The sequence below is a fragment of the Pseudochaenichthys georgianus genome, chromosome 20 (assembly GCF_902827115.2).
Source record: "Pseudochaenichthys georgianus chromosome 20, fPseGeo1.2, whole genome shotgun sequence".
Taxonomy (NCBI): Eukaryota; Metazoa; Chordata; class Actinopteri; order Perciformes; family Channichthyidae; genus Pseudochaenichthys; species Pseudochaenichthys georgianus.
This window is the reverse complement of record NC_047522.1, coordinates 17394565-17415836: the sequence shown is the minus strand read 5'-3', so window position 1 is coordinate 17415836 and position 21272 is coordinate 17394565. Positions and strand designations below refer to the sequence as shown.

Here is a 21272-nt window from a genome sequence, read left to right as displayed (position 1 = left end):
TAACACATGACAACCGGCCTTTTTGTTGCTTTGTTGTTTTTATTTTATGTATTATGTTGTGAAGGCGGGCGGTGGACTTCCGGCCTAGTGACGTATTCCTGTTGTTCCAGTGGCCACTCAGCTCGGAAACTCCTCACATAAATCGTATCTACCTCGTTTACACTGTGTGTTTACTTATTTGAAAGAAAAACCTCGAACATTATCTTCTTACACTCACTGAAGTTAAGTTCATAAAATTGTTGTGTGTAGTTGTCACATCGCGGAACATTGTTGAAGCCTCTTTTCAGGACCTTTTCGTCTCCAGTCCAGATCTGCCCCAACCGGAGTGTGCTAACATTAGCTCAGCGGCTAGCCACCATTCAATCTTCAAGTAAAACAACGACTAATCGAAGTTGTTTTAATCATGGATCAAATAGGAGTAGTAACGCCAAAGGTAAGCTTCTGTATCATTTGATTGTGTGTTATACCTTAAATTGTGTTCAAATCCACGAAGCTATGTCGGTGAGCTACCTAGCCTGCTAGCTTTAGCTTCTGCTTAGCTGTTTTCTAACATGGCCTCTTTGAAAGTCGCCTCCCTAAAAGGCCGAATTTAGCTCACTGTGAGTGGACACATTAGTCCGCAGCTGCCAGGGCTCTGGTCACTGGGTGTGCCATGATTAGAGATATGTTGGCATAAGTTTCGCTCCGAAATAAACTCTGTTATTTGCGATAATCACATTAACTCAGATGCTAGTAAGACACTATAGCTGATTATAAAATGAAAGGACATAACATATCTCACTGAGAAATCCTAAAATGTGCCTCCACATATAAACATTAAATGCCCTTGAATCACGTATACAAACAATACGATGTATGAAATCTTTCTTCTCGTTAGATTCAATTGGTTACAAATGTTTTCACCGACCTACTGTTTAATACTATGTCCATGTTCAATTTTGTTATAATGTAATCGGAAATAAGAGACATGGCGGAACAGAGACCTTTGACACTGTTGACTACCAAGTGCTCCTTCCAAAGCTGACTCATTTCAATTTTTCGGCAGTTTCGATACATTGGTTTGAGTCTTACTTATCGAACAGAAAACAGTGTGTTTTGGTCAACGGAGCCAAAGGTTCCATTCTTGGACCATTACTGTTTTCTCTTTACATTAATGACTTGCCTAATGTATGTCCTGGGTTGAATGTGCAAATGTATGCCAATGATGCGGTCATCTTTGTACACGGGAACAATAATCACATCCTGTCTCTCAAATGCTTTGGACAAGGTTCAACACTGGCTGAACAACATTTGCTTACAGTTAAATGTAAAAAGAAAACAGTATGCATGATGTTCAGTAAACGACCAGTCAACATCGAAGGATCCAATGTGTTTTTAAACGGAACAGAAATAGAACTAGTCTCCCAGTTCAAGTATCTCGGTGTCATATTGGACTCAAACTTGACTTTTAAGAAACACATCAAGAAAGTATCCAATACCATTAAATTCAACTTGCTAAATTTTAAACAAATTAGACCTTTCTTAACTGTCAATGCTGCAAAGTCATACCTCCACTGTATGATTCTATCCCACATTGAATACTGTTTTACAAACTGGTCGTTTGCTTGTGCCACAAACCTGAACCAATAGAACAGCTGTACAAGAGAGCTATCAAGGTGTTTGACAGAAAGCCTCATTCATACCACCACCGTACCATCCTTGAAAAACATAATTTCTTGAGTTTTGACCATTTTAAGTATTTTCAAAGTATGTGTTTTTTTTAAATAAATGTTTACATTTCCCTTAGGGGAATTAATCCACAAAAAAACACACTGGACACTGCACTAGGTCGGAAACCAGAGGAGACTGTGAAGTCCACCGTAGACGGACCACTTTTGGTCAAAATGTCCTCTCCATTAAAGGCAGCTCATTGTGGAATAGCCTCCCACCTGAGATACGGGATTGTCCCACTCTCAATAGTTTTAAAGGTCAATTCAAAGAATGGTTGAGAAACAACCAGACGTGCAATCACTGCTAAATGCACTTTAACACAGGGGTATCTTCTCTTGCACTTGATATCGTAGCTGCTACTGCCATGTGGTAAATGCGTGTGTGCTGCTCATGCTCTGTATGCGTGTCATGTATTTATTTTTGCCATGTCATGTTCATAAATGTTGTATGTGACGGGACTACGGATGGAAATAAGCTCAAAGCTAAAATCCGGCTCATTTACATTTGAAAGCATTATTTTGTTTAAAATGTTCATCAATGTGCATTGTCCCCGTTCAAATAAACGATTACATGAAAAATGAAATTTTAGAACAGGAGTAAATGGCAGATTATAAATAAATTAAATAAACCCTAATTTGAAATATTAATTTTATAAATAAGAACAGTTTCGGCCCTAAAAACCCATCAGGACGGTGGGTGTGGACTGAGCTCAGACATGTCTGAACATGTCTCTGCTTCACTTCTGGATCCTGTGTTGACCTTAGACTGTATGCATACTTCCATTATGACTCACTCTGTGTGTTCATCACACTGGTGACTGCCTCATTCACAAATAAAGTCCAAAGGTGCTTTAATATCTGCCACCAGGCTACCTTCATTTATTTGTTTACGGTTTTATCTTATGAATTGCAAATAAACATCTTTAGATTTTGTCCTCATCTTTCCATGTGAACACCAAGCTTGTACAGTTTTTCATACAGACTTTATTTATAGATTTTACATACAGAAAAATGGATCAGACTTATATTTTCATGTATCATTTATTATACTTACAACCATTTCAGCCAGGTGTAGCTAATTTACTGGCTTTTGCTCTTGTTTCACAGCTTATCATCAGTGTAAAAGTGTGTTGGTGTGAGTGTGTGTTCCTAAGTGTTATATGTGTGTTCTTTGTGTTTTATCCAGAGCCCGTGGGGGCACGTGGCCCCTGCGCCCCCCGCCTGCTCTCTGACAGATGTGATGAGCGAACAGCTGGCCAATCAGCTGACGGAGGAGGACAACACCTTCCCCACCCTCACTGAGTAGGTCCTCACCTGTGTTCACAATATGAGTGTGTGTATAATGCTAGTAACAGCAAATAAAGACAATTAAAAAAGTATTGTGTTAATCGCAATAATAATCTATGATTAATCACGATAAATCTCAATAACAATCTGTGATTGATCACAATTAGCCACTTCTCTAAATTGTATTTTTTTTTTCTTGAAGATTGAATACTAAGAACAAAAAAACTCAAATGATTTGACGGTCTTCTGTTCACAATTTATTCCCTCTCTCTCTGTGTTTCAGTCCGGCTGCAGATCTGCTGCTGTCTGACGAAGTTTCGGAAACGACTTCCGACCAGGTGCTCGCCAAGATGCTGCAGCTGCAGTTCGACCGCGAGTTTGATGATCAGCTGCGCCGTGAGGAGAAGAGATTCAACGGAGACAGCAAAGGTTCTTACTTAAATGGGATGATTATTATTATTGTTTGTAAGTGTGATATTAAGTGTATTTAGGAAAAGTACTCTTACCATACTAATAAAAAAACCTCCACTGTAACTCAATGTCCTGAATGTTTTGGCCTGTTATATCCCCACTTTTATAGGGAGGAAATATTTATAAAAGTGGATATGGTCAAATGTCCTGTAAAGTATGTAAAGCTGACAGTTTGGATGTTTTGTTCAGTGTCCATCTCCTTTGAGAACTACCGTATGGTTCATCCCTACGAGGACAGCGACAGCTCCGAGGACGAGGTGGACTGGCAGGACACGAAACACGACCCTTACAAAGCTGGTAAGACTCCTGCAGGGGTGGACAAAATAACAGAAACACCTGGCAGTACCATTAGGCGAGGTGCATGTATTAAAGCAGAGTGTGTTTCTGCGTTCTTATCAGATAAACCTCAGAATACACCCAGGAGAGGCTTCTCTGGGAAAGGAAAGAACATCACCACCAAACACGATGCAGAGACCTGCGGACGCAAGAACACCGCGCGCATGGACAATGTATGACACCCAACGTTTCTTTATTTACTATTACATGGTCAATGCCTTTAAAAACATTGTTATTATTTATTTGTTAAAGGTCCCATGACATGGCCATTTCTACTGATCATAATTCCATTGTTGAGGTCTACTAGATTAGATTTACATTGTTCCAAAATCACATTGGTTTCTCACACAGCATCTCTGTATAGTATGTGTATTCTCTCTCTGTCCTACACGGCTTGTTGGAGCTAAACTGCAAACACTCAATAAACTATAAGAAACACAGAACAATGATTTCATGTAATTGACAGGCATTTGTACATTTTCTATATTTTGCACACAGAGTTTTGATACAAACTCAATAAATCAGGATGTTCAGTCATCCTTGGTTAAGGAAGACTGAACATTTCATTTTCTGGGCAGTTAATGTCGTTAGGAGAAATGTGCAGGTTGAATTTCTTCTTGAACTTTTGGACTATGTTAAACCCAATGTAAAAACGACTTCCTCTCCTCCTGCTGCAGTTTGCTCCTGGGGTGCACATTGGAGACGGTTTGGGGATGGACCTGAAGTTATCCAACCAGGTGTACAACTCCCTGAAGCAGCACTGCTACAACGAGCAGAGACGCAGCGCCCGGCTGCACGAGAAGAAGGAGCACTCCACCGCTGTACGTGCAAAAACACTTTATTAACAATAATAAAGAGAGTTGTTCTACGTCATATTAAAACTGTCTCTCCTCAGGAACATGCGGTGGACCCCCGCACTCGCCTGCTGATGTACAAGATGGTGAACGCTGGCGTGCTGGAGAACATTAACGGCTGCATCAGCACCGGGAAGGAGTCGGTGGTGTTCCACGCTGACGGAGGGAGGTGGGTGGATGTCAGGAAAAAGACCAATGAGCATTTATACCTATATGTTTGAAAGATTCCTCTACATTGGGCCCTTCAGAGAATACAAAAAGCATCGAAGCTGCTTTCCTACCATCTATTGAAATAAAACGGCTCTTATCATGGCCGGCACTTAGAAACCTCTGGGATCATTTCATTTCAAATAAATGCAACAATGCAAGCAACAAGCACTTTTTTAATTTATAAAGCGCTTCCATACATTTGCTTCAGACAACAGCATTTCTCAGAAAATGCTTATAATTTCACTCCAACTTTGTTCAGTTGTTCGTGCAATTCTCTTGTGATCGACCATATTACATCAGAGAGCAGAGAGAAAGCAGCGTAATCACTTTGTGAATTTTCCCTCAGACATTTAGGGAGCTGATGTTTCCCTTTTCTTTTTTTATAGAACAGGAGCTGTATCATTAACCCACACATTTTGCCTCTGTGTGTTTTGTAGTCTGGAGGAGCAGCCTGTTCCCAGTGAAGTCGTGCTGAAGGTCTTCAAGACGACGCTGAATGAGTTTAAGAACAGAGACCGTTACATCAAAGACGACTACCGCTTCATCGACCGCTTCAGCAAACTGAACCCAAGAAAGGTCATCCGGCTCTGGGCCGAGAAGGAGATGCACAACCTGACCAGGTACACCCCCTCATCCTATTAGGACTTTTATTTATGTATCTAAAGGGTTATTCCACTGTATTACAACCAGGTGCCAACAACGACTTTCCCCTTTTTGGTGTTTGTTTTCGCCTCTTAAATAAATGCACACATGTATTTTTTATTAAGATCTAAAGTGGTGTTTGGTGTTAATACATTGATCAAATGTGACCAGGGCCGGCCCTTGGCATAGGCGAATGCTAAGGGTGCATCAACCCATCGGAGGGGCCAAAAATTGGGGAGAAAAAAGTTAGACATTTTTATTTCATAACATCACAATTTCCCGATTTTGGATCAACAAAGTACATCTTATTATCTTATATAACCAGCTAAAATCTTGCCTAGGGCAGCAAATTGGTCAGGGCCGGCCCTGAATGTGACATAAGTTGATATTTAGTTATATTTATCTATTTCCCTAGAAAATGCTTGAATATGTTTTTTTGTTTTATGTATTATTAGCATTCCAATGCCAACAATTCCTCCAGACATGCATTTTTTTCATTCTCTATTATTTTCTTTGTGTTCAGGATGAGGAAGGCGCAGATCCCCTGTCCCGAGGTGGTGCTGCTAAAGAAGCACATCCTGGTGATGTCCTTCATCGGGAAGGATCACATTCCTGCTCCCAAACTGAAGGACGCCAAGTTGGGTTCAGAGGAGATGAAGAGCGCCTTCTACCAGGTCCTACATGTGAGTACCAGGACAGCAGGAAGTGAACTTCGTACTGCTAGTTTACTTACTTCAGTTGAACAAAATTAATTCAGTGTAAAATAATGACTTTTAAAGGGAACTTTATAGAATGTGTAGATGTTTTATGTATACAGCAATAAATAGGATACAAAATAATAATAATGATAAAAGTCATATGCAGTGGGGCAAAAAAGTATTTAGTCAGCCACCAATTGTGCAAGTTCTCCCACTTAAAAAGATGAGAGAGGCCTGTAATTTTCATCCTAGGTATCCTCAACTATGAGACAAAATGAGAAGAAAAAAAAAATCCAGAAGATCACATTGTCAGATTTTTAAAGAATTTATTTGCAAATTATGGTGAAAAATAAGTATTTGGTCAATAACAAAAGTTAATCTCAATACTTTGTTATATACCCCTTTGTTGGCAATGACAGAGGTCAAACGTTTTCTGTAAGTCTTCACAAGGTTTTCACACACTGTTGCTGGTATTTTGGTCCATTCCTCCATGCAGATCTCCTCTAGAGCAGTGATGTTTTGGGGCTGTCGCTGGGCAACACAGACTTTCAACTCCCTCCAAAGATTTTCTATGGGATTGAGATCTGGAGACTGGCTAGGCCACTCCAGGACCTTGAAATGCTTCTTACGAAGCCACTCCTTCGTTGCCCGGGCGGTGTGTTTGGGATCATTGTCATGCTGAAAGACCCAGCCACTTTTCATCTTCAATGCCCTTGCTGATGGAAGGAGGTTGTCACTCAACATCTCACGATACATGGCCCCATTCATTCTTTCCTTTACACGGATCAGTCGTCCTGGTCCCTTTGCAGAAAAACAGCCCCAAAGCATGATGTTTCCACCCCCATGTTCCACAGTAGGTATGGTGTTCTTTGGATGCAACTCAGCATTCTTTCTCCTCCAAACACCTCCAGTTGAGTTTTTACCAAAAAGTTCTATTTTGGTTTCATCTGACCATATGACATTCTCCCAATCCTCTTCTGGATCATCTAAATGCTCTCTAGCAAACTTCAGACGGGCCTGGACCAGGGTTTCCGTTAGCCGGTAATTACCGGTTTTTAGCTGGTAAAATGTATTAAAAACCGGTAAATTCAAAACCTGCCGGTCAAAATGTCTGGTAATAATTAGGGAGGCTCCGATCGATCGGCCGCCGGTCATTATCGGTCGATATTCACTCTTAATAGTTTGATCGGTGCTCTCTATAAAGGCCGATCAGGAGAGCTGGATCTGATCGATATGGACATAAACGCGAGTGAAGTGTAACCGGAGCGAGAGAGAGATCAGATCAGCTGCTGAGTCTGACCGAGACACGCAGCTCTGCATAATCACCTGAAGCCCCGCCCTCTGTTTAGCGAGCTGCAGGAGCTGCATGAGAAACTGATGTGCTGTCAGGAGAGAGAGAGGGGAAAAGAGAGGATCCGTTTCTCCCGTGTTATTATTCAAATGTAAACTTTTGAATAATGTACGTTATCTACTACAAGTAGTTTGTTTGAATGTAATAATTATGTTGTTTGTTGTTTGTGGAATCATTTATTGAAAAATGAATCTGAATTTTTCGATCTGTTACGATTATAAACTGAAGCAATATAAAAATGAGCCCCGTGAACTGAGTTTTAAACTGAAGCATATCTGCTCATAGTCCGGTAATTACCTGCTAACGGAAACTCTGCTACACAACTCTTATTATTATTGAAATATAAGTTTCAAATTTGTCCGGTAAAATAAATTCTGCCCGGACATTTGACCGGCGAGAAAGAAATCCTAGCGGAAACCCTGGCCTGGACATGTACTGGCTTAAGTAGGGGGACACGTCTGGCACTGCAGGGTTTGAGTCCCTGGCGGCGTAGTGTGTTACTGATGGTAGCCTTTGTTACTTTGGTCCCAGCTCTCTGCAGGTCATTGACTAGGTCCCCCTGTGTGGTTCTGGGATTTTTGCTCACCGTTCTTGTGATCATTTTGACCCCACGGGGTGAGATCTTGCGTGGAGCCCCAAATCGAGGGAGATTATCAGTGTTCTTGTATGTCTTCCATTTTCTAATAATTGCTCCCACAGTTGATTTCTTCACACCAAGCTGCTTACCTATTGCAGATTCAGTCTTCCCAGCCTGGTGCAGGTCTACAATTTTATTTCTGGTGTCCTTTGACAGCTCTTTGGTCTTGGCCATAGTGGAGTTTGGAGTGTGACTGTTTGAGGTTGTGGACAGGTGTCTTTTATAACGAGTTCAAACCGGTGCCATTAATACAGTTAACGAGTGGAGGACAGAGGAGGCTCTTAAAGAAGAAGTTACAGGTCTGTGAGAGCCAGAAATCTTGTTTGTTTGCAGGTGACCAAATACTTATTTTACCGAGGAATTTACTAATTAATTCATTAAAAATCCTACAATGTGATTTCCTGGATTCTTTCCCCCCATTCTGTCTCTCATAGTTGAAGTGTACCTAGGATGATAATTACAGGCCTCTCATCTTTTTAAGTGGGAGAACTTGCACAATTGGTGGCTGACTAAATACTTGTTTGCCTCACTGTAGGTAGTCAATCAATAACCTTTTATTATTGTGCTTAATAATAAACATATTGAAATGTATTTATATAGCAGCTAACCCTAATACACTTTTCAAAACAATATGCGAAGTAAATCAAATCAAATACCCAACAGTAATGAGGTTTTATACATTTATAAATGATCAAAAATAAAAGAAGCAGATATTATCAGACAATTGAAATAATAATTACATAAGAAAGCCAACAATAAGTGCATTGATCCTCCATGGGAATAATAGCTAAATGTCTTCAAAACACACAACTAAGACTGTAGTTATTATGTTGTTATTTTGGGACTGAATCATACTATATTAGGGTGCGCAAATCTACCTTTTAACCTTATTTGTCTTGATGTTTTTGCAGATGATGCAGCAGATGTATCAGGAGTGTAATCTGGTTCATGCTGATCTCAGTGAATACAACATGCTGTGGCACGAAGGAAAGGTAACCACATCTTTTATTTAATGATATCTTTCTTTAAAGTCCCATAAATCGTCCTTCTTTGCATCTTCCTGTTTTCTCACTTTAATTGTATTTCTTTTTTGTAGGTGTGGTTGATAGATGTCAGTCAGTCCATCGAGCCTCGTCATCCTCACGCTCTGGAGTTCCTCTTCAGAGACTGCAGGAACGTTTCCACTGTGAGGTTTCCTTCCACATGCAGCTTCTTTAGAAAACATATTTCTGATCAAAGTTCTTCATGTGAATTAATCTCTTGTGTTTTCTGCCTCAGTTCTTCCAGAAGAGAGGTGTGAGCGAGGCGATGACTGTGTACGAACTTTTCAACGCTGTGAGTGGAATGAACATTCCCATCCCCCCGGACGAGGCCGAGGCCGAGTTCATTTCTGAGGTAACACACACACACATGCATAAATCAATAAAAACAATTTAAAGAGGCATGTGGGAATCATTTTATATAATTTATAAATAAAATTGTAAACAAATTGTTGTGGAATGTGTCTCTGCTGCAGGTTTTTGGAAGTTTACAGAAGGAGACTTAACCTAGACTTAAAAGAAAAACTTAAGAAAACTGAATTAATACTTCAAATGTGTTAAATTCAGTTATCTGCTACGTTGTATTAGGGCCATTGTAGTATAACTTTATTTGGTTCACTGCTCCATCATCTACTGATATTCTCTTTCCTGGGCATCATTCATTTTACAAATAGAAAGTTTCCAACAATATCTTAAAACAACGTTGGTCTTCACTCACACTTTCCTCATACAGATTGGAATTTAATTTTTTTAAAGGAAACTATTTTAAATTGGAGTTTAATGCTCTCTCTCTCTGACAGATCATGGCCTATGAGAAGCGTAACGAGGACCACGTGCAGCGCCGGGGAAAGAAAACGTTTCATGTGACCTCAGAGGACTGCGGTCCTCCTTTAATACCAGATTCTGATGACTAATGCCCCGCTGCTCTCTCTTCACGATCCCAACGTGATGAAAATTCTCTAAAAAGAGGAGATAATGGAGGTGCCCTCCCCCATTTGGAGGTCTGGGTGCCCTCCCCCATTTGGAGGTCTGGGTGCCCTCCCCCATTTGGAGGTCTGGGTGCCTCCCCGTCTCCAACAAGCCACCCTTCACCAACTGCTTCCTTTACACAGCAGGACGCAGCGCCTCCTGCTGGCTGCAAGAGGAGCTTCACCGTGTTGGAGGTTGAAATCCTGAGAGGAGGGGACGTCATCTGTGTTGTAAGAATCACAGTCAAAATAATATAAGACCTCATCTATCCGGCTGGATAACTCGCAGAGGTTCATTTAAAATTCTGAGTTTGTAGAGATTATGTGTAGGGCGGGGCAATATATCGATGTTATATCATGATATAAGAGTCTTATTAAATGTTTTTGTGGCGCCTGAAATCAAAGCTCATGAGAACAAATGCATGCAAATGAAAAGTAATCTCAGTGTGATGTCAGTAAATGTAGAAGATTTAGTTTGCAGTGATGGAGATTCAGTAAATCGGGTGTGTTTTTGACCTTGATGGATAGGTAATGAATTTGCTATCTTTAAGCAGATCTAATGGTGACATTAAAAAGTGAAAATGAAAACGTTTGTGTTGTATTTTAATGTATTGATCAATTAACAAAATATTGTTGCATACTATCTGTTAAGCGCTCAAAGGTTTGAGAGAGAAGTGTGTTTCTCTGTATAGCACGTGATTGTCAGACTGTCACATGACTCCCAGCTGCAAAAACAATGAGACTTCCGACCTGTCTCCTTCACAATAAAAGCATAATCTATCCAAATTATGCAGTTGCTCCAAACAAAATAAAATACAATCCTTTCAAAGGATTGTACTTTGACATTTTGTATACCAAACCCTTTACCTAAATATAGCATTTTTATAGTGTGGTATTTGCAAATGTTTTAAGTACAAAATGAACTTCTTCCACCGCTGTTGAAAGGTCCTAATATCTAATTTACACTCCGCTTTTATTCTGAAGGACGAAGCCGGAAACCGGAAGTGTCATGGCCGCCGGTTGAAGGGAACTCTTCCTCTTCTGCATCTCAGAATGTCAGCACTCTGAATTAAGTATAAAACGATAGTAATTCTAATTATATAATAAAAAAACAAAGCGTGAAGATGAGCGAGGAACATTACCTGGAGCTGTGTGAGAACCCGGTGCAGTTTGAACATGCCTCCAGCGTCAACAACGTATTTTTCGACGAAGCTAACAAGCAGGTCAGAAGCTAGTAAACATCGACGGCTAACTAACTGACAGTTTGTTAGTTTAGAAAACATTCTTAACCCTTTTATTAACAGCATTTAATCATTATAGTTATAGTTTACTTTCTGTACAGTTTGCTGGTTGATGACACATGCATTTATTTTAAATACATTATTTGGCAGTTAAGTTAATATTTACAAGAACTTTGACATCTGAAATCTGGAGAAATAGTTATATTACCCCACTACAGGTCAAAGTACTAAAAGGAAAATGTATTGAGGTAAAAGTAAAACATATTGCTTAAATGTACCTAACGTATCAGTACTATTTACTCCTTACTATAGCATGTTATATTATTATTCTATTTTTGCCACAGCTGTTTAATTCAAGATAATGTTTTATTTTATTTTAAATAGGGTCAGCATCATGAGTTTCTTTTCAAATGTTTCGGTCTGATTAAATCAATTATATAGATACAACATTAAAGGCGACTGATGTGACCTCCTTGCCAATTGCTATACATGTCCTCTTACTAATTTGACATTACTTCCACTCGCTTGTTTTGACCAACATCAGTCCAACTCATCCAACCAAATAATCCATCCATCCATCTTCTCCCGTTTAGCTCTCTGCTGGAACTGCTACCCCCGCGATCCAACCAAATAATATAAAACTAAAAATAATTAAAACACTAAAATTATAGAAAAAACTAATAATTCAAAAAGCTCCAAATGTTGCATTTAATACAACAATTTAGAATAACTATAACAAGTGAAAGTACTTAATTTTAAATCTGAAAATCTGCAATAAAGTCAGATTTGATTGCACTTGTTTTTCTGATTATTTCTTTCTGGCTGCAGGTGTTCGCGGTGCGTTCAGGTGGAGCCACGGGGGTGGTGGTCAAAGGCCCGGAAGACAAGAGCAGTGTTGCCTTCAGGTAAATCAGTCTGTGTAGGAATATTGTAAGGGATTTATTAATCGGATTATTATATTGTGTTGCATTGCACCTCAGAACAAAGAATGTCCACTTAAACTTAATTTATATTAAAGGTGGGGTAGGTAAATTTGAGAAACCGGCTCGAGATCGCTAGAATTTGAAAATACACAACCGGAGAAAATTTGCCACTTCCTTACAGAGCCCCTCCTCCAACACACACGAACGCGCACATGACCAATGAGGGCACGAGATAAATGTGTGCCCCGATGGAAGGCTGACAGGCAGGTAGGCCATCCAATCCGTTTAGCCGGGCCGGCTTAACCGATTGGTTGTACTTTTTACAGTATTACGGCTTCCACAGATGACATTTTTTTATGGATTTTTTGTCAAAGCACTTCAGATATTCATTGCTATCGGGATGTTAAGAGCTTTCCATGGAATATAACGAAAAGTGTATCTCGAGCCGGTTTCTGAAACTTACCTACCCCACCTTTAACTCTTTGTTTTTGTATTCACCTCATTTGTGACATTAGAAATTAGTCAAATGTATTGATGGTGTAACATGTTTGCCTCCACAGAATGGATGATAAAGGAGAAGTTAAGTGTATAAAGTTCTCCATTGGAAATAAAATCTTGGCAGTTCAGAGGACTTCAAAATCTGTGGTGAGTTTAGCAGAACATGACATGAAATCCTCCTTGTTAGAGGTTGAAAATTAAGACTAAAAATAATCAACATATTAAACATTTGTAGTCATTTGAATTATTTTAAAACAAACGTTGAATCAAGGCAAGGTTTTCTTTTAATATTTGATCAGCAAAGTTGCTACTTTCAAATGAATTCCTCATTGTTTATGTATACACCAAAGCACATTTGCTGTACTACTTGGCAAAAAACCTGATTCTGATTTCAAAGGATTGATTTGAATAATGGAGCTAAGGAATGTTTACCACTTAAATCTGGAGAGAAACTCAAAGTATTGGTTCTTTGTTGTCTGCAGGATTTCATCAACTTCATTCCTGACTATCCTCACACAGAGTTCACACAGGAATGCAAAGTAAGTTTTATCCGTCTCTATCTCTTCATTTGAATTCAAAAGGGCTTCTTTTCATTTCATTTTCAGACAAGAACTAAGATGAGATATGGAGTAATGGCTGATAACAAATATAAGGAGCAGCTCAAAATGACTGTATTTTTTGTGTGTAAATAATCAATTTTTTGTTTGTTTTATTGTTATTCAGACAAAAAATGCAAGTGTTCTGGGTTTCTGCTGGATCAACTGGAACGAGATCGTTTTCATCACAGATCAAGGAATAGAGTTTTACCAGGTAAATCAAAAGCATTTCACTTTATTGAACTTTTTGTTGTGTTTGGTTACTGCTTAGTTAATATTTGAATAATCTGTTTTCTTGAATACAGACTATTTTAATTTGCACGATCAGGACGACACAATCATTTTATCTGAAAACACATTAAAGTGAAAGTGTGTGTCTCCTTTCTATTCTGTGTGTTGCTGCAGGTGTTTCCTGATAAGCGCAGCCTGAAGCTTCTGAAGAGTCAGAGCATCAATGTGAACTGGTACCAGTACTGTCCGGAGACCGCCGTCATCCTGCTGTCCACCACGGTGCAGGGCAACGTGCTGCAGCCCTTCGCCTTCAGGGTCAGGAACACACTCTATTCTTTTATTGTTGTTTTAATTAAGATAAATGTACAGACACAATATTTGTACTCTTCCAAATAAGTGAATTATTTATATCAGGACATTTGAGAAAAAAATGTAAAAGTTGAAGGCTGGCCAACAACTCTGTGTTGACTTTAACATCCTTTATTTTTAATTGAAGTACCTGTGATACACAACTTCACAGGAACGTACACAAAAAGATATATATAACAAATAGCGTTTTCTATATAATAATCTTTAATGTTCTAATCTGCAGAGTCAGACGAAAAATGTCAATGTGAGAAAATATAAGCAATGCATGAAGAAATAACTCATTTTACTATGACTAAAAGACAATAATTGAGCGCAGATTGTTCGGGGATGAATGCTTAAATGTTTACGTTTCTCAGTTTAACATGTGTTCAAAATGTTATCTTTAAATTATTGATGGATGTCGGCCGGTTAAAGTTATTTTGACACACTTTGTGTTTGCAGTGTGTTATTGTGATCGGGAGCACATTTTTCCGAACTCTTCTAACACCGCATAGATGCAGCAACAGTTTTTATGTACTTATTATTAAATCATTTGGTTTTTATATCTTATTCTTTCAGAACGGGACGATGTCCAAGATGTCAAAGTTTGAGATCGAGTTGCCGGTCGTCCCCAAACCTGCAAAACTGATTCTGTCGGAGAGAGACATCGCCATGGCATCCATGTGAGTTAACCATCGATCTACTGAAATATCCATTCTTTATATATTTTGTATTTAGTTGGTATTACAACATTGAAGTGATTATTGCCTTCTTTTAATTTCATTTATATTTGTCTTTATTTTTTGTAACATGAGTGTCTTCCCTTTTCTAAATCTTTCTCTCCAAAATGTCTCAATGCTCTTTTGTGGTCTCTCTTTCTTTAATTGTCTTCTTTAATATTGATAATATTCATGACTATTCTCTCTGTGTAGATATGGCCAGTTGTTTGTGATGTATCTGAAGCATCACTCCAGAACAGCCAACAGTCCCTGTGCAGAGGTGGTGCTCTATTACCTACCAAGGTACATATACAACATGTATTTATTTATGACTAACAAAGGTACGAAGGGAAGTTAGAATCCGCAGGTTATTGAAATGCTGCATCTCTAGTAGTCGTTAAACACATGTGTTTATCTTAATGTGTGTTTTCAGGGAGGGTACGTGTAAGAAGACTCACGTTCTGCGGCTCAACACGACGGGGAAGTTCGCTCTGAACATCGTGGACAATCTGGTGGTCGTTCATCATCAGAGCTCACAGGTTTAGTACATTTAATTGATTTATCTATATTCATGTTTTGAAATGTTTCTATGGTGGAAGTACATGAACACCACTACTGCACTCCAGTATCATCTTTAAATGATACATTTATATTGTGTTTGTGTTTCAGACGTCTCTGATCTTCGACATCAAGCTGAAGGAGCCTGACTGCACGGTGAACACACACCAACCTGTGCTGCCTGCCCGCTCCATACACCCCTACAGGATTCCCTTGACAGGTGTACACACACACACACACACACACACACACACACACACACACACACACACACACACACACACACACACACACACACACACACACACACACACACACACACACACACACACACACACACACACACACACACACACACACACACACACACACACACACACACACACACACTCACACCTAACACACACACATATTGATAGTGTTTTATATTTGTCTTTCGGTCTCTCCGCAGGTCCTGCAGTTGTTCCTTCTCAGCCTCCAGTACCATGTCAGCTCTGTATCCTTTACTACAAGTACATTTACTCAAGTACTACTTAAGTACACGTTTCAAGTACTAGTACATCAACTCTAATACATCCACAAATTGCAAGTATGTCTGCAGGATATTCTTCTTACTATGATATACTATCTCTATTACTGACATTTGTGCAGGAAGATTATTCTTGAAACACGCATGTGTCTGTGTTTAGATTTGTATTTATTTAAACCAAGTTCTAGTTTTTGCTTTAGTCCAGCAGGAGTTTAAAATGTGTGATGAAATGAAAGTACGTACATTGACTTAAGTACACATTTTGAGGTCTTTGCACTTTGCTTTGGATATTTCCATGAAATGATCATTTATACTTCTACTCAACTACTCAAATGTACTTTTGACTTTACCTTTAACCGTCGCTCAGACTCTTCCTCCTGGAGCGTGTTCCAACCAGACATCATCATCAGCGCCAGTGAAGGTGAGAAACACACACACACACTCAGCGGACTTTAATTCTGGTTGTATTTCACTTTTGTAATCTCTTAGTTAGTACTTAATAAAATAACAGGATACACTGATTTATGACATGCACAGCGCAGCAGGAGTGAAAACAAAATATGTTGTCATGATGGGACCTTTTTATCAACATCTATAGATAATAATGAATATCTTAATGTGTGTGTGTTTCTCAGGTTACCTGTGGTACCTGCAGGTGAAGCTCCCCCCCACAGTGAACCTGCTGCAGGACAAAGGGAAGCTGATGGACTTCCTGCTGAGGAGGAGAGACTGCAAGATGGTCATCCTGTCCGTCTGCTCCCAGAGTAAATATGGCTGCATGTTATATAAATACACATCTCCTAAGAAATGTGCCTCTCTAAAAAATGTAATTTACCCATCAAAAACAGTCTTATTATTTATGAAGGCAAAAGAACATTCGACAAGTGAAGTTATACAAGTCAAATTGTGGTTTTCATTACTATGTTTATGAGATTTAATAATTAATTATATATTTTAATATCTTCATTTATATATTTTCTAATATGTTAATTATATGAAATTGATAGAAAGTATATTTTGGTTGCTTCTATCGACAATAAAAAAGGAGCAACAGCCATTGGTGCATTTAAGCTACATGTTAAATGAAATGTTAATGTTGTGCTTTATTCCCAGTTCTGGAAGGAGGGGAGAAGGGAAGTCTTCCCGTGGTGGCGACCGTCTTCGACAAACTGAACCAGGTGTACAAAGAATACCTGGAGGCGGAGCAGAGCTACACTGTGGTGAGGGAGGCAGCTTCAATAAAGACCGTTTAGTACTTCAAACTAAGTATGTTGTTTTTCGTAATTTAAGATTGGTGTGTGTTTATTTTCTGTGTTTAAGGCGATGGAGTCCGGTCCGAGTCGAGGCAGCGCCGCTCAGAAACGTCCAGTCAGAACGCAGGCGGTCATCGACCAATCAGACATGTACACACACGTCCTGTCCTCGTTCACGGAGAAGAAGGTACGGACACACACACACACACACACACACACACACACACACACACACACACACACACACACACACTCACCTGCGTGCATGTTGTATCTGAGCTACTTTAGTCTGGATGTACTATTAAAATCACAGTCTGTATTGTTCTGCCACAAGGGCTCTCGAAAAAAGAGGTAGACACTCTCTTCAATTTGAATGTTATATAAACTCATAAAATAATCATGGGAATTCATTAGCGCATTTTCACTGGCTAATAGATTGTATTTATTTTAAAGCAAAATAGTCTTTATTAAAGGCTTTGATTCAGGTGCAAATAACTTCTTTTTTTTAATATATATATATATTTTCTAATTATCTCAATGGATATATCAGATTATTTACAACCAACAAAAGGAATACTTACAAGTAATTAAAATAAAAAACATAGCATAGAAAAAGGGTCAAGAAGAGAAGGATAATTCTGCTATTTGGTCATTGCAGGTTATTCTATTGTTGTTGGGAATGATTGACTCCTTGAACGAAATATCAGAAAATAAAAGATAAATAAATAATCTGAACATATAAAGTTAAAGTCACATTTCCAACAATGTAGTAAATAGTATGAAAATATTTAAATAAATATAAGAAAGTAATGTGCAAATTGTACCACAATATATAACATGTATATTACACTATATAATTGTAAGTAACACATCTAAGCATTGAGTCTTTCTCTGTGTTTCCTGCAGGGTGTGTCTCATAAGTTCATCATCGCGGTGCTGATGGAGTACATCCGCTCTCTGAACCAGTTCCAGATCACCGTGCAGGTTAACAGGCAGAGACACCTCACTGAAAAATGTCTTGAAGGGGAATAAGATGAAACCTTTAGTCTGATTCTACTCTGTGTGTTTCAGCATTACCTGTACGAGCTGGTGATAAAGACGCTGGTGCAGCACAACCTCTTCTACATGCTGCACCAGTTCCTGCAGTACCACGTGCTCAGCGACTCCAAGCCTCTGGTGAGCTACACTTACGCACCATTTAGATACACACAAACATCATTTACACAGTGCTGGAACGCACCCTTTGTGTTCACGGAGATAATGTTAAAATGTAGCCCAATGTTCTGAGTCCTCAAGAAAAGTGCAAAGTGAAGGTGGTTTGTTGTATATCCAAGTATAACTCATTTGAACCTTTTTTGAGTTTCTTCTTGCAAATTAAGGATTTAATAAATTCCAAACACGATTCACATTTGTAACTAGCTAGAGGAGTTGTAATTCTTTAGAAATACAATAACACACAGTTGTATATAACAAATCAATTAATGTGCAAATCCTGTTTTCCTTATTTTTTACTTTAATGTGTCCAGGCGTGTTTACTCCTGTCTCTGGAGAGCACGTACCCTCCGGCCCACCAGCTGTCTCTGGATATGTTGAAGGTAAAAACACACAGATTCTTTAAACAGGGAAACACTTTATTTAAACGTCTTTTATTTACATTTTTGTTGTGTGTTTTCAGCGTCTGTCCACGGCCAACGATGAGATCGTGGAGGTTCTGCTGTCCAAGCAGCAGGTTCTGGGCGCGCTCAGATTCATCCGCAGCGTCGGTACGTTTACATTTGATCTATCCAACAGGATGTAATCTAGGAAAGCCTATTACTCTTTATGTCACATTTTAAAAGAATTCATCAGAACAGTAGTTTAAAAAAAAATGAAACAGTCCTGTGAACCTATTTAATAAAAAATCACATCACATTGTCAATTATTAAAAACATTAGCTTTTGGGGCAGCATTCTTAATGCACTTCTTTGGAATTTTGTACCTAAGAATACCGGAAATGTATTTAAAATCTACAAACAAAGAGTGTAAACTTTAAATTAAAGTCGAGGATGGTCCAAGTTCACAGCTAGTCAGGTATAACTTCAATCACTGCCAACATAATAATAATAATAATGAATAAAGTCAAGTTTAGGAAATAATAGCTGTCTAAAACTGCCCATTTATGACCTCAAATAAAGTTCCCCCCATGTGAAAAAAGGACAGTTTGACAGTCACAATACTAGCATAAATGAGTTTTATCCATCTATTTTGTTTACTGTTTCCAGGCGCCCATGACAACGTGTCCTCCCGAAAGTTCCTGGACGCTGCGCGGCAGACGGAGGATCAGATGTTGTTCTACACCGTGTTCAGATCCTTCCAGCAGAGGAACCAGAGGCTGAGAGGGAACCCCGCGTTCAACCTCGGTGAGGAAACACACACTTTAGTGATATTATCTAAAGTCATATTCCTCTCTTTATGAGTACATTTTAATGTATTTTGGTATATACTACACATGTATGAGATAATTATTAACGTTCCGAGCTTTTAAACGTATGTATTAATAAGTACAATCTGATACAAGTGAAAGTTTTACTTTTTTAATGCAAGACTTTTACTTCTGGCTTAAGTAAAATATAATAGAAGAAATGAACGAAGAAACGTGATTAAAGTATTGAAAAAAGAATCTCCTAATGCAACATCTCTAGACATCTTCTTATTTTAAGAAGTTGTTTTTGTATTAACTCTTGGTGCAAAATTGGTCTAAATTCTGAAAGTAGCTAAAGCTATGAAAACAGATACTCTAGCAAAGTACAAGTACCTGCAATATGTACTATCCCACCCCATAACTCATACCTGTCCCCCCCCCCCCCCCCCTGCAGGAGAGCACTGTGAGGAGCACGTGGTTCACTTCAAGCAGCTGTTTGGGGATCAGGCTCTGATGAAGGCCTCCACTGTCTGAGAACCACAAACTCAAACACAGACTGTAAACACTCATGGATGTCAGCTGACAGGAAGTAACACTGGGAACTGGTCCACATGTTAACGCACAAACTTCCTGGTTATACTGTGACAGTGAAATCCTTTTCCAAAGTTGTGCGATGGCTCATCAGTAAAGCCCTACTGAGTCAAATAAAATGTCCCTGGTATGTACAGTAACACCTACTTCCAAAAAAGTAATCAAGTGACTGGTAAACAATTAATGCATTTACGACTACATACACTTAACATAACTTAATGTTTTAAAATGCATTCTTAAAGTACTGCATCTTTATTCTGAGATTCCTCTCGTGCCTGCAGAAGCTCTGATATGAACTGCTGGTATCGAATAATTACTGAGCTGCTGCTTTCTGCTGTACACAGTCACATGATCCTGCACAGGTGAGCAGAGACAACTAAATATTATAATTATGTAAACAAGGAGATGCATAACAAGTTCCTATAGACTTCATGAAATGGAGTATAAAAACCTTTGGAAACATACTTGCCCTTTGCAGCTCAGGTGACGTGTGGGCCCAATGACATATTGTTTGAGTACCTGTATGAATGTTTTATATGATAAAGAATCTATTATTGTGTTATAATTATTTCTCATTTAAAAATCAAACGGCACTGGGCTGCATGAAGTAACGATGGAAATATGTTTAAATGCTCTGTTAAATACTAGTAAAAAACATAGATATATAGCATATGTACAGCTAATAAAAGATTAAATCTAGAGCTGTGTGAAAGTGTTGTTTCTTGTGATGCATTCACATCCTAGTGTGATTATAGTATGTCTAATTTTTTTTGAAAAACAACAGTATTTAATGTCGTTTTTTTGCATTTTTTTGACATTCTATACTATTTAACATGGTATTTTATGTGGGAATAAGGCACGTTATAGTGTGTAGAATCCAGGCATACAGGTATGGCGTTAAAAATGACAGAAAAGTCATAATATAGCATGTTGAAAAAAATGACAAAAAAGTCAGAGTAAAGCATGTCGAAACAATGCAAAAGAGTCATAGTAGTTTAACAAATATTTCTGAAAATAACTTGACAATGTAGTAGGCCTATGGCGAAATTATTAGAAATATTTTATAGTAGAGAATGCCGAATTAAAGATATAGCTATAGTAGGCTATGTCAACAACAACAAAAGTAGAATAAAATAATCTCAAAATATAGTGAAAATAAGTCATATTATACTATGTAGAAG

At 38.7% G+C, this 21272-nt stretch overlaps 2 protein-coding genes across 2 annotated transcripts; both read left to right on the top strand.

Annotated features, from left to right (window-relative positions):
• The first annotated feature begins 90 nt into the window (after positions 1-90).
• riok3 (RIO kinase 3 (yeast)) lies at positions 91-10791 on the top strand. The gene is made up of 13 exons (XM_034108896.2): positions 91-433; positions 2896-3011; positions 3280-3425; positions 3657-3764; positions 3867-3976; positions 4481-4624; positions 4699-4826; positions 5305-5487; positions 6033-6192; positions 9107-9187; positions 9292-9381; positions 9474-9590; positions 10036-10791. Exons 1-13 carry the CDS (start codon positions 404-406, stop codon positions 10147-10149), a joined length of 1527 nt encoding a protein of 508 aa, XP_033964787.1. The 5' UTR covers positions 91-403; the 3' UTR covers positions 10150-10791.
• A 424-nt stretch (positions 10792-11215) lies between these two features.
• Positions 11216-20790, top strand: rmc1 (regulator of MON1-CCZ1). The gene is made up of 21 exons (XM_034109020.2): positions 11216-11426; positions 12273-12349; positions 12928-13012; positions 13348-13404; positions 13589-13675; positions 13867-14007; positions 14620-14723; positions 14973-15062; positions 15193-15298; positions 15429-15537; positions 15769-15813; positions 16214-16267; positions 16482-16610; positions 16960-17066; positions 17167-17286; positions 18006-18083; positions 18171-18275; positions 18626-18694; positions 18775-18862; positions 19361-19498; positions 19955-20790. The coding sequence occupies exons 1-21, from the start codon at positions 11328-11330 to the stop codon at positions 20032-20034; spliced, it is 1968 nt and encodes a 655-aa protein (XP_033964911.1). The 5' UTR covers positions 11216-11327; the 3' UTR covers positions 20035-20790.
• Positions 20791-21272: the final 482 nt, after the last annotated feature.